At 35.7% G+C, this 14,452-nt stretch overlaps 1 protein-coding gene across 1 annotated transcript in view; it reads left to right on the top strand.

The window, feature by feature from the left end:
- The window catches only part of LOC140147360 (uncharacterized), a 46,701-nt gene that overhangs the window by 27,180 nt on the left and 5,069 nt on the right, over positions 1-14,452 (top strand). Inside the window, exons 19-30 of the mRNA XM_072169137.1 lie at positions 360-461; positions 625-849; positions 7,214-7,312; positions 7,502-7,597; positions 8,957-9,052; positions 9,423-9,521; positions 10,349-10,474; positions 10,820-10,947; positions 11,178-11,400; positions 12,263-12,338; positions 12,983-13,056; positions 13,381-13,583. Of these exons, the coding sequence (XP_072025238.1) occupies positions 360-461; positions 625-849; positions 7,214-7,312; positions 7,502-7,597; positions 8,957-9,052; positions 9,423-9,521; positions 10,349-10,474; positions 10,820-10,947; positions 11,178-11,400; positions 12,263-12,338; positions 12,983-13,056; positions 13,381-13,583 (1,547 nt within the window). The remainder of the gene's footprint in view (positions 1-359; positions 462-624; positions 850-7,213; positions 7,313-7,501; positions 7,598-8,956; positions 9,053-9,422; positions 9,522-10,348; positions 10,475-10,819; positions 10,948-11,177; positions 11,401-12,262; positions 12,339-12,982; positions 13,057-13,380; positions 13,584-14,452) is intronic.

The following is a 14,452-nucleotide window of genomic DNA, read 5'->3' as shown; positions in this document are numbered from 1 at the left end:
ACTGTTATTTATAATTTTTAGCAATTTCTTGAAGTTCAAAAATTTATATTACACTTTATATTATTGATATACAAGGCGTCTTTAATTTTAAGTGATAGGCCTATGGGAGAACTCAAAGAGGAGTCATATTCCATGGCAAATTATGAAAAATGGTATATTTTTGACCAAAATGCTCAAAATCACACAAACATTTTTATATACCATCCGGATATAAAATATCATGGTTATTTAATACTAACCGTTTCCTTTTTTAATAAAACTGGTGTCCATTTGTACAAAAGGCTTGGACCGAGAGTATGATATAATATGTAAATTTTACTTTACGTATTCCAATTGGAATATCCTTTTGCATGTTTTAGTTGAGCATTTCTTCAGGGAATTTGTGTATACCGCATCTGAAATTACAGCTTCTGTTCAGCTGACAGTCCAGAAGGTTGGATATATGGGACGAACGGAAGTCAGTAAGTTTGTTGAAATACCGTTTCGTAATACATAATTGCATTAACCTATTAAATTGAATTCCAGTTTACTCTTGATAAGTTATAATATTGGTGATAAACAGTTTCTATATGTCTGGTGCACTTCTTTGTAACGATATAAATGTGTGTTTTACCTACCCGTCAGATTTCTTGACAATGGACGGTTCTGCTAAATCGCCTGAGGATTACATCAGCAGAAGAGGAACAGTAGTCTTTGAGCAGGATTTCAACACGGCATACATAGAAATATCAATCCGTAATGATGACACCTACGAAGAGTCGGAGCAATTCTCTGTTGTGTTGCAAAGTAGTACACCGGAGAATATTGGATCTCGAGACGAAGCAGTTGTGAACATTGAAAACGACGATGGTAAGGGAACGGCCATACTCAAATAGGATTGGTGTTTAATCGCTTACAATGTATTACACCCAAATAATGTGTCTGAGGAAAATATCACTTTCTTGCCCAAATATTTCATGTTGTTTACTTCAAGGTGGAGCGCGTACGCGTAGCCAAAACGTAAGTGACAGCAAATATTGCGGAATATTGAACACGTAACCAGGCTTAGGCGATATTTAGATTAATTGATATTGTTTAGTCGGGTACTCAATTATTTAAAAACACCGTAATCGAAATATCGAGATTTAGATTTTTATCGAAAATAATCGACTGTTTTTGTAAGCAAATAGATTATTAAAGCAATTTTTTCAACTGATAGGTGGTTTTTGAAGTAGTTGCATCTTTATAGGTGATAATTAGTTGAAACTAAAACCAAAATAACAAGTGAAACAACTGTTAAACACATTTAAAAATGCGTACTGCACAGCAATGTTTAAAAGTGGGATTCTATACAATAAATGGTGATCAACTTATTACAGTCACGCGATGTTCAATACATCGAAAATAATCGATTAAAACAAATAATTAATCGAAATCGATTGTTTTTAACAATCGCCTGAGCCTACAAGTAACCAAGAGTTATAATGCTTTGTGTAGATGTGTAACGGCTTTGCTGTGCGCTGTTATGAGAGAAGAACATATTAGTTCGTTGCCCTAACAACTTTATTGTTAATTAAAAGTCTCTCACTTGATGTGTTTCAACAAATCAACAATAATGGGTCGTGGTGGTAATAGAATTACCCTCACGACCCATTATTCAAAATAATGGGTCGCAATAATGGGTCAAGCGCGGAAATACATTCTGCGCATAGCATTACGCTTGGTTACGCATACTCTATTTCTATGGTACGCGCTGTCACTTACCCATACGCGCTCCATCTTGAAGTAAACAATCTAAGGGACCGTTCATTATTTCTACCGGAGGGGGGCCGGGAGCAGACAGAAAGTCACTGCCGAAAACTATATGACCCCCCTTCTCCGATAATAAAAACCATATGACCCCCTCCTCTGAGCTACATGAAAATCATATGACCCCCCCCACCAACCAAAATAGAAAGTATTGCTGCGGAGGAGTGGGTTCTTTTTAATTTTGGTTACAGGGATGTGCCACACAGACCTTTGAATGCTGACTTAATTTCTTGCATCTGTACCATTTTTCATCACCATGTAGCATGATGTAAGTGTGCATTTAATTTATATAGGCACAGCTTCAAGTAGCTAGTGGACACTTAAAGCGCTCAACGTATGCACACTCGCAATGACGCGCAATAGATGCGCGCATGGATCAGCTGCCTCAACGCATCACATCACTGCCAATTTTTCACAAAAAGCACCTAAATTTACCCTAATTGCAGTATTAAATTGGGCACTTTTCTCCAAATATTGGTCTTTACTGAATAGCCACCCATCAATATACCAAAATCGCTGAAAAGGACCCCAAAATCGTGGCACATCCTCATATACCTTCAACTTGGTAGAACCCCACAGGGTATTTTAACTTGTTTTATTTATTTATTTCACATGCATGTACACAGTTTTTGGTTCAAACTGCCACCCTGTGCTCCAGCTAGTACATGTACATGTACTTCAATACCACAGGTCCCTGAACAAACCACAGTGATATTACCCATACGACTACAGTTTTTGCACCAAGAACAATCTTTCAAGTGGCAGGTTTGGAAACGTGGGGTCAAAATTATTATAATTCATTAGTTTTATGTAATTAGGCTAAAATGGCTGTAAAACAAATTTATTTCATTTTTTAAGTGGTAATTTAATTCAATCATACAGAATATAAAAAATCAAATGAGTTTAATAAACTATCAAGCTGATTTATTAATTTTCAATCTCTTAAATTGTAAGTATGCATCAACTTCTCATAAATGTTGATACTGGGTGCAGTACATTGCCCCCTTTGGTGTAAAATGAATGAGTTGCAAAATCTTCTTCATCAGTATATTAAAAGGAATAAAAAGTAGTTTATCCAGCACCTTTTGGCGACAAAATAAGTTTATGGTAAAAATACGCGCGAAGCGCATGTAAATTTTTGATATTTTGAAGCTAAACTGATGAAATATGGTGCTAAAGTGGAATAAATGTGCGCGAAGCGCGCAGAAATTTGCACTTTTGGAGCTAAATTGGGCAAATATGTGGTCAGAAACCTATATTCAGGCGTCAACATTGGGGGGGATGATTGTATGGAGCATCCCCCCTGGCAAAATATTGGGGGGATCTACTCCTATGGTGATGTATTGATCGGACTCAAGTCCACTTTTTGCCGGACTCAGACACAAACAGACTCGGTTCGGCTCAAACTAGGACAAAGAAGGTCCAATTAGATCGATGTAAAATGTGAACTGATTATCTAAAAATGTCAAAATAGATCTCAAAGTTGATTCAAAATTTGTTGTCATATAAATATCCAATATATCCACAAAATTATTTAGATTTATCTGTCACTTCCCAGAATCATTACTGTTATCGTTAATGAAATAATTGATAATTGTACATATATTTGTTAAACTCTTGAACGAGAGAAAACATGCACACAGACATGTACACCCCATCCATACCCAGCAAACACAAAAACGTTTTAAAAACGTTTTAAATAAGTTATATTTTGGCTTTTGGTTTAGGTAAAAACGTTTTAATAACATTAAAATGTCGGGTTACATAAATGTCATGATAACGTTTTAAAACGTTTTGTATGAAAACACACTACAATAATATTTTTAAATGTTTTCAAAAAATGTTATTGTAAACTATTTTTGCAAACATTTTTGCGAAATATTGTGTCAACACTTAAATAACATTATGTTAAAATATTTGAACCCAGCAAACACAGAAATGTTCTTAAAATGTTTTTTTCAAAACATTTTAATAACATTTAAATGTCGGGTTATATAAAGGTCGTGGACACGTTTTTAAAACGTTATTGCAAATATTTTGGGCAAACGTTTTCGCAAAATATTTTTTCAACCCCAAAATAACATTCTGTTTAGAATGTTTTGTATCAAGTTTTCAAGAATGTTTTTGGTATGTTATTAAAACGATTTTATACCATTTATATAACCCGACATTTAAATGTTTTCTGTAAAACATTTTTGTTTGCTGAGCAGTAGATTATCAAAAAATGTTTTTTAAGGTTATGAAAACGTTTTATCCTCTTAATTTACCCTTTATATAACCCGACATTTAAACATTTTTGACAACCTTTTATAACCTTTTGCGAATGATGTCGAAAATGTTTTGTGTTTGCTGGGTAGGGCTAGGGTGGCTGTGGTTTGTGTATGTTCACTACTCAGTGGCAGTGGCAGTCACTGCACATTTGTCCGGAACATTTGTCCATCACACAACCATAATATAATTTCTGAAAGGGTGAATTTCTATTAGTATTAGTATTATTATTATTATGTTGATGATGATGATGATGATGATGATGATGATGTTGATGACGATGACGATGACGATGACGATGACGATGACGACGACGACGACGACGACGACGATGATGATATTTTTCTATAATGTATTTGAATCTATTGCCCAAGTTTACTGTCATGGTGGTTTGGGCGAGTCTTTGTAAGTGTAGTTGAACTAGGGCCCGGGAACTAGGGTATGGAAATAATACCTGTGTGGGGTGGGGTTTGATAGTGGTTGTGTATTTGGGGAGCGGTATGGGGTGGTGTAGTTGTCTCTTTTCATTGTAAAAGAACAAAGAAGAGTCTGACCACAGCATTACTGTGCAGCAGCTTCATTATTCTTAATTCTCTATTACGAAAATGGCAGTGTACATATATATTTATGAAATATGGTTCAAAATTCTCTTATTTCAGCAAATTTGTATTGTGCATTTGGCAAATTTAGAAGCAAAATCTAGAATTTTTCTCCATTTTTTGGAACGTTTTACCCAATGACCCATTTTTTTCAAAATGTTATTATCAATTACTTACTTTTGGTACAAATTTATGTCAATTCACACCGTGGCAGGTGAAAAATAAGTGAGGCCCGACTTAAGTCCGGACTAGGAGCAAAGTGTCGGCCGACATGCAAAGCGCAAATCTAATGGTCAGGGGTCCAGGGGCAATGTTCCAGATGGGGGTCCAGGGGCGAAGCCCCGGAAGCTCAGGATTTTTGAGATGCAAAATCATCTGACCCCCCTTTCAATAACTAAAAACCATCTGAGCCCCCCTTTTTACCTGACAAAAACCATCTGACCCCCATGTATTCTCCTGCCCCCCTCCGATGGAAATAATAAACGGTCCCTAACTTGATTATTTGGGCAATAAAGTTATATTTTCTCTTTAAATCGCACTATTTTGTGGTGATAGAATAGAAAAAAGGTTTAGAATTTACATTTACACCCAAAGAATGTGTCCTCGGCAGCACCTCACCCATTATTTATTTTTTGCTGCTTTTACACATTATTTGGGTGCAAAGGATACCGCATGACCTTTTATTTCTTAAATATATTTTTTTGAAATAAAACAATTAGAGGACATCCTGTTGAACATTTATTGTTTTAAGCATATATACAGGGTGTATCAAAATGATTGGTACCGGGCTATGTGACATTTTCAAAAATATATCAAAAATATAAAATTGCTAATTAATATAGTTTTTGTACTATAAATAGAAAGTGGCATATGTTAACTTATTGGTCTAATAATCTGAAGATGATTGGTTGATGCATCTGGGAGCTATTGTCATTTAACCGAAGATCGACGTAATCATGGTTTTACTTACACAACACAAGATGAATAGGTTCACTGCTTGAAGTATTTATTGCATACATGCTCTTCAATTTTTCACCCCAGTCTACATAACATAAAATTGCTTTACACATGCTTTTAGAAAGATAGTTCCTGAAGTCCCTGCCTTACGACTCTGGCAGTGTGAGGTGAAGCCCTATCTTGAATGAACATAGCACCTGGGATGGACCCATTCTAAAACTGCCCATATCAAATAGCTTCAAATTTTGAAACATTGCTAGTTATAGCATGTTTGCATGGGATACTCCTTGCTCTTGGAAACTGTCTTCTAAATCTTCTCTGCACTTCTCCATAGCTTGGTGTCAACCAGTAATTCTTTACTATGTATCCACGCTGAAGTGTAAAGTACTTTGGATCCATTCCAATAACTTTTACCAGGTCTAACCTAACTTACATTGTCTACAGTCTATAGCAATTCTGTCACACCATCTACTTAGTAATCTCAATGCATCTTATAATATAATTTAAATTACCGCCCTGGAAGGTGTTGATACACAAACTTCTTTCACCCAACCTAAATTATTTAAGTTAATAATATTACTCCCAACCAATAAATATTGATTAGAACATTTATATAATATTATGAATGTAGAAATAGGCATTTCCATGGTTTTCAACATATCATTCTCAATAGGTATTTGTAGTAAAATAGAGCTTTGAAAATGGTGCGCTACTGATCCAGCGTTACGATGAAAAGTGTAAAAACACCTACTTTCCTTTAGAATCATGTAACTTCTGAACAGAATAAGCTATCTTTATGATCTAAAATTCTTAGAGAAGATAAAACTACTATAATTACAAATATTTAAACAATTAAGACCAAACTGGTACAAAAAATAGTAAAAAAAATCGGCAAAAAGAGAAGTCGTCGGTACCAATCATTTTGATACACCCTGTACACACATATTATCGTGTCTACTCCCCATTCCAGAAAAATACAGAACTAATTTTTTGGATTAAAAAAACATTATCCTGTTTTGCCAAATGAAACATAGCTAAATCCTAATCCTTTAGTTAGTCCTAACTGGCAATAAAAGTAAAATTTTAATATTTGGTAAAGTTTTGGAAATAAGGGCCAAAAACATGCAATTTTATGACGTTTTTTGACCTTTTTCATTTTCTGTTACAATCAAACCCAAAGACTTGAACAAAGACTAATATCCAGTTTTGCACCAATTAGCAAAAATAACATATAATTTTAAAATTTTGAGCTAACTCTTACCCTATACTAGATTTTGAATGCTTAGACTTGTGCCAAATGTTACAATTTTGTGACTACAATTGTAAGAAAACATGCAAAATGGCATGTTTTTGATGGACCATTTTCCCTCAAATTGCAAAATATCACATTTTTTCTTTTATTGGCAGTTAGGATTCAGTTATGTTTCATTTGGCAAAACAGGATAATATTTTAATATTAATCCAAACAAAATAAGTTCTGCATTATTCTGGAATAGGGAGTAGTATTAAGTTCCATTAGTGTATCTATGTATTTATTATATAACGAAGATTTCCCAATGTGTAGGGAAAAATTACTCGATTTCCTTGTTGTTTTTAATCAGAATTATGTTCTGTTCCATGCGAGAACGGTGGTGAATGTACCGATGTGGATACATGTACGTGTAGCTCTCCTGCATTCTATGGACGATATTGTGAAAAAGGTGAATATATTGAAAAAAATTTAAAACATTTATATCAAATGTCATGTATATTGCAAAGTAATTTGATAATATTGCAAACGTATATCAACAGCATTGTCGTCGTTGTTATATTATTGTCGGGGTCGTTACGTTTATTAGTCGGGTTTATTTTCTCTTTATCTTCTTCTTTTTTCACTTTATTTCTTACAGATAGCTGTACTCCACCATGTGAAAATGGCGGGAAATGTACTGCATTCAGTACATGCGACTGTGCCGAAGGCTATCAAGGCAGCAGATGTCAATCACGTAAGTGAAGATTCAGACAGAGAGGTTACGATTTTCAAACGCCGTGATCGTACGCCCGTCTATCTATTCCAAATCACTCTCCTGTGATGGAGCGAGGCCGCTTATTTAGCCAGTACTGAATATTTTGCCCGTACGAAATGAACGCATACGAAGGGCATACGAACATACGAACGAAAGTCTAACAATTAAATATGGTCCATTTTGAGAAATCATTTTAATAATAGAGCAAAGGTGAGGTGTGATTATTTAACTTCATTCATATGTGCGGTTCATATGTTAGATGCGTGTGAGAACAGTTGTATTAAAAGGGATTGTGATTTGCATAATTGATACAAACTTCTACGTGTAACGCATGGAGGACATTGGAATTGACAGTTTTTTACACACCGTCACGCGGTTCATACAACTCGACTAATTTTCCCAACAAAAAAGTATTATTCTGAAAATATGGTCATTTTGTTTTTGACAGCCATTGCATTCGGGAAGCACTAAAATACAATTAATTTTTAAGATGCATGTTAACCCCGGGTTATACACTAAGCCATAAAAAGAAACTTATAATTGTAAAATCCTGTCCATCAAAATGAGCCAAAATTACACACAGGATTACTTTAATACTCGTACTCTAAACATAGCCTCGGCTCGAGGCTTCTGGGCTCTGGGGTGGTGTTTTTTCTATTTAATTAGATTATTCTATTATTTTTGCTTCTCGATTTATTGTTTTATTCATGTGCCTTGATATGCTGTCCACCCATCTCTGATCTGTACATGATAATATCAGATTACTACCTCTTTTCGTTGTCATGGTTCTGAGAAAATAACCAGAGAAAATGGCTGATTCCAACCAGTTTTTATGTCTTACTCACAACACTGTAAAGTTCTCAGTGTATTGTAGGCTCCTTCTAATTATCTAATAATAGAAAAAAAAAACCCAGAGCCCAGAAGCCTCGAGCCGAGGCTACTCTAAACACATGTCAGTAACCAAACAGTTGCCCAACTGACACAACAGCAAAATGCACTGACATGGAACAGGTTCCTGGACCATATTCAAAGTCCAATAATTGGCACCCAGGTCCTTGCACAGATGATAATTCCCAAAGGGTAAGCTGAATAGTGTGGAACAAGACCTGTTTCTTAACGAAAGTGCGTAAAAAGCAGAAAGTAGCACCGTTTTGTAAATCATCATGTGTTCAACGATTCTCACAGATTTCTTGTGCTGGTGCATATTATTGGGCCTCGAATGTCAGGAAGCTGTTCCATGTCAGTGCATTTTGCTATTGTGTCAGTTGATCAACTGCCTGGTTACTGACATGTGTTTATAATACTATATTTTAATTTTAATTGTTCCCCTTAATATAGCTGTCTGTGTACCTACATGCGCAAATGGAGGAACATGTGTTGGACCTAATACATGCTCGTGCACACCTAACTACACTGGAAGCACATGTACTCGAAGTAAGAATTTTTTCTTCTCTCCTACTTATTTACACTCTTCCGCTTTAAAAAATGAATTTAATGCTAGGAAAAAACCTTTTTTCTAAATTACACACAAGCCTAATAATATTGTAATATATTTATTGTATCTCGGTCATATTTAAATAAACTTAAACATCAGCGTGGAACTTTTGCTGGAGTTTAAGGCCAATCAATAACATTAAAACATGGTTAAAAGCACATTATGATGAAACAGGTAGTAAGCAATCATGAAATTGGACCATCCGTCTCTAAATCATCATGTCAAATAATTCAAATAGAACTGCTTGAAGAAATCAGTGATATGAACCTTTAATTGAAAGCTAACTTGACGCATCTTTTCTGTCATAAGCTGTCTGTTCACCGCCGTGTTTAAACAGAGGAACATGTAATGCGATGCACACATGTACCTGCCCATTCATGTTTACGGGCGACCAGTGTGAACTTCTAGGTAAGTTTAGTCTTTGTATTTTCTTTATGCTTTACAATCTCGAAACATCTCAAGAAGAAACATAGGAACTCAAAGCATAAGTTTGAGCATTCAAAATAGCAGAATTGGGTGATAAATTCCCCCATCGCAAGATAATCCAAAAATTACTAATGATGGCGATTTTACCTTAAAGGATGTCTCCTGCAATCACAACATTATGCCTTACAAGTAAGAAAAATAATTATCAAGCACGTTGTTTTATTTGAAACAAACTATAGTGAAAATAAAAACGAATAAAAACATCCGTCTCTCAATACGCGATATTCAAAATTCTCGGGCGCCGAAATTGTCGAGTGCAATGACGTCCCAGTAATACAATGACGGCTGACGACAATCAAGCACAAATAACCATTACGTCATTGCACTCAGATAATTTTGGCGCGAGAAGTTTGAATATCGCGTGTTGAGAGCCGACTGCTTTTATTCGTTTTCATGGTCAATATGAGTTTGTTTCAAATAAAACCATGTGATTCGTGCTTGATAATTATTTTTCTAACATATACATGATATAAGGCATAATGTTATGATTGCCGGAGACTTCTTTTAATTTCATTATGTCAAAAAGAAAGGAAAATAGCGAATTGTAAAATGGCATATTTATTTTGTATATATAGATGCGCAATGATTGTTACAATGGCAAACCGATGTACAAATATCGCATTCGATTAATATGGTGTGTACTCAAAGAAGTACTCCATGTTTATTTAAAGAAAGAGCACTCAAAGAGCTTGATTTAAAATTTGGCAACATTGTGAGGTGTTCCTCTGACAAATTCCTTTTTATTTCAGCCACCAATGATTGTCTAACACCAAACCTGTGTGGAAGCGAAGAGTTCCGTTGTATAGAAACTATGGCTAATTATATGTGTAGATGTGCTTTTGGATATTTTGCTGTGGGTGGCCAATGTTTGTTAGGTAAAAACGCAACGTAAAAATATATATAGATATATTCTTTTAGCTGATTTTTTTTTCATTCAGCGTGTGGCGTGATGTTTTTGTGATACAATAACTCCAACCTACAAAGATAACACAAACATGATATAGCTTCTAGTTGTCAAGAAAAGAGTATTCAGGTGTATTTCAATTACTGGTGATGCTGCTGCTGATGATGATGCTGATGCTGCTGCTGATGATGGATGATGGATAATAATGATGATAATGATGATGATGATGATGATGATAATGATGATGTTGATGATGATAATGATGATGAAATATTATTATTTTTATGATGTTGTTGAAATATTATTGTTCGTTCAGCTTCCCGAGTGATTGTAGCGGAAATATCCATTTTAGAAATCGATCAGATGTCGATGTTATATGATGATACTTTGATGTATCCAGGATCGAGAGAATTTGCTGCACTGGAAGACACACTCTTACGTGTTGTAAGTATACATTTCCTTTTTAGCCCTCAAGTTCCAGCTGAATTTGTGGGGTTCAATGTAAAGGTGTTTATTGGTGAATAAATGTCGCAGTCAAAATAAATAAACAAATAAAACAACATTTGGTAACAATATTACAAAAGGCAGAAAGTGATGCATCTATCATAAAAAATTCAAATGACGAAATTCGAAAGTGCCCAACGTGTTGAACGAAGTATAATTTCTACTTTCAGCTGTCTAATATTCTTCGCTTTGGTGTTACTGGATTCCTCGAAGTCAAGATTAGAGCAATAAGAATGGGCAGCATACGAGTAGAGTTTGAAGTTCTCTTAAATCGACAAACAACATCAGGTTCAAAGGATGTGCTACATGCCATACAAAGGAGTACCACGCCAAGAGGAATTCTGGCGGGAACCAACATCAAAGTTGATCCGTTCTTTACAACAATAATTTCTGGTTTGTAATTTTGTACTTCTCATTTGGCGAGAAAATATCCAATCTGCCTAACCAATCAATCAACCATCCAGACAGCAGCATGTATCTTGCTGCCTGACTTAATTTAGAGAAACTACAGCCCGATCCTTAGCATCAACTTTAGCCTTATCCACTGCAGACTATCGAAATCCCTTTGAATGTGGTCCTTCCAAGTTGTCCTATATAGGGTGTTCAGGTCTCCGATATCCATAGGTGGGTTTCCAGAAGTATATTTGGGTGGTGACTCTCATCAATTCTCAATAGATGGCTTAACCACTGTAGTTTTCTGTAGCGCTTTCTGATGAGAGTTTCATGCTTCGTCATGGATCTTATGTAGTCGTTCGTGATATGATGTGACGGTATGTGACCATTCGATGCGGAGAATTCCTTTGGTCATACCATGTCAAAAGCATCTAATCTAGTCCAGTATAATTTAAGGTGGTACTACACCCCCTGATAAATGTTGTGACTAATTTTTCCATTTTTCTCAAAAAATAACTACACACTGGTAACAAGGAGCAAGTAATCCAATTACTTCACTGAAATTTCAGTGATTCAAGATAAGTGGTTCATTATATGTTAAGAAATGAGGTACATTCTAGCGGTACCTCTTTTCTTATCACAAATAACGTACCGCTTGTCTTGAGTCCCTGAAATTCCAGTGTAGTAAATGGATTCCTTTCCCCTATTGTATACATAACTTTTGTTACCATGTGTTATTATTTTTTGAGAAAAATAGTCAAAATTAATCAAATGGTGTAGTGCCACCTTAAATCCAATAATGAATTCTCACCTACTGTTATTTCCAATTACTCCTCACTTTTATGTATTGTTTGGTTATCAGAGCTATGTCCAGCAAAATATTGTGAAGATAACATGGTGTGTCGTCCTGATCCTATTAATTCGTCAAGTGTATGTGTGTAAGTATCAGCAATATAGTAAGCTTTTTAGTGTAAATTGGGCAAACCCAACTTTTCGTCCCCATTTGTAATGACACTTTACTCTTTGCCGCTCCCATTTTCATCACTGAAAATTTCTGTGGGGTTGGCAACTATCCCCCTTCCCGGCTCCTCTAGCTACCCAACTGATAGGTATTGTGGGTATTGGTGTACACGTATTATGTAAAATATAAATCCGGAATATATAAAGTAGTTTAAAGTAGTGTAGTAATAATATAATACCAGCTTATTTATACATATTTAAATTTAAGTTACCCTCAGGATTCCAGCTTATCCTAGTGTTGGGGTCTTTTTCCTCTACCTGCAGCCCTGGTTAGCACACGCCGTAATTTGTTTTTATTATGAAAATCTCTTGTGGCCTTCTGTTGCAGAAGATTGATTGTGATCTCAGACATATCAGAAGCAACTTCAGCAACGTAACTTTTCTACAGGGACTGCCCACTAGTCCTGAGGTTAGAAAGGTTCGCTTTTCCGAAAAAGTAAAAGGGTTGCTAGTGCAAATGTTAGGGTTAGGTTTAGGGTTAGGGTACTAGCAAACGTTCGGACTATTGACCTCTAGGAATAAACACACTTGAATTTATTTGTTTGTTCATTATGAAAAAAAGGTGTGATGATGATGTATCCGAGGAGGAGTGTTCTCAGCTGATCAATGGGGATGATGATGGCAAGGATGATGATGGTAAGATATACGAATAATAATAATAAGTTAGAGAGAGAGAGAGAGAGAGAGAGAGAGAGAGAGAGAGAGAGAGAGAGAGAGAGAGAGAGAGAGAGAGAGAGAGAGAGAGAGAGAGAGAGAGAGAGAGAGAGAGAGAGAGAGAGAGAGAGAGAGAGAGCGAGAGAGAGAGAGAGAGAGACACACACACACAAGAATGTGACAAAAAACGGCATTCAAGTGTGGTCTTAACCTCGAGTTGTAATACTGAATAAAAGTTCCTGAAGAATTGTCTATTATTCTCGGTTTGAAAAAAAAAATTGTACAGCTTTTCTGATTTACTTTCAGATTTATCAGTAGCAGTGATAATTGTTCTTGGCATCATTCTCATCGTACTCCTAATCGCAATACCAGTTGGATTGCTTTTCTGTCGCCGTGTAAGAAGAAACCGTCAATTGAATGATCAAAGGGTGAATATGTCTTCAGCATATGCATATCAACATAACCAGCTACCGAATGTCTACTGGAATGCAGGAGCCTCACATATCTATGTAAGCAAGAAAATAATAATAATAATAATAATAATAATAATAATAATAATAATAATAATAATAATAATAATAATAGTAATGGTCGCACAATAAAGTTTAAACTTGCTTGAATGTCCCTTGTAAACAACAGTATTGGAAGCAATGAAGTTGATATGAACGTGTACAACATTGAACATTAAACTTTAACATGGGCGTATAATTAGTGTATATAATATTGTACGTTGTAGCTAGATGACTGACTTGTGAAACATTTATACGATTTGAAATGATTTCGTAAGTCCGAAATTAAAATGGATCCCTTGTCCAAAACTACAATATGGTTCGATAGTGCTAAGCTCACCCTAACCATTTCGGACTAGCGAAGCTTGTTGTAGTTTGGGACTAGCAAAGCTTATTTTATTTTCGGACCATTTATTTTTCGAACTAGCGTACCTTTTTTGTATAGGACTAGGGCACCTTATTTTATTTTCAGACTATAGCCCGTCAACTCAGAACTACAAAGTAAATCTGTGGCATCGGGGGTCGATGCTTTGCGTCACACGCACTGCGTGTTAAAAAACGCGACGCATAAAGAGCGTGGTGCACTCAGTAAGTACAAATCGCGCAGCACTTGACGCGCCAAAGAAGCATTACACACGCATTGCACTGAAATAATTATTCTCATACCTACAGTTTCCGAGGTATATTTACTTTGTACTTCTGAGTTGACGGACTATAGCGAACCATTTTTATTGTTTGGGCTAGCGAACCTTATTTACGGATTAGCGCCTGCCGCCTGAACACCAAATTATCATCAGTTGATTGCATTCCGACAGATAGAGTTTATACGAACACCATCGATATGCACTGGGAGAATGGGCAAGGCTGAG

Source organism: Amphiura filiformis, chromosome 3 (genome assembly GCF_039555335.1).
Source record: "Amphiura filiformis chromosome 3, Afil_fr2py, whole genome shotgun sequence".
Classification (NCBI taxonomy): Eukaryota; Metazoa; Echinodermata; class Ophiuroidea; order Amphilepidida; family Amphiuridae; genus Amphiura; species Amphiura filiformis.
The sequence above is the reverse complement of the archived record's forward strand: the minus strand, read 5'-3'. Positions and strand labels throughout refer to the sequence as shown.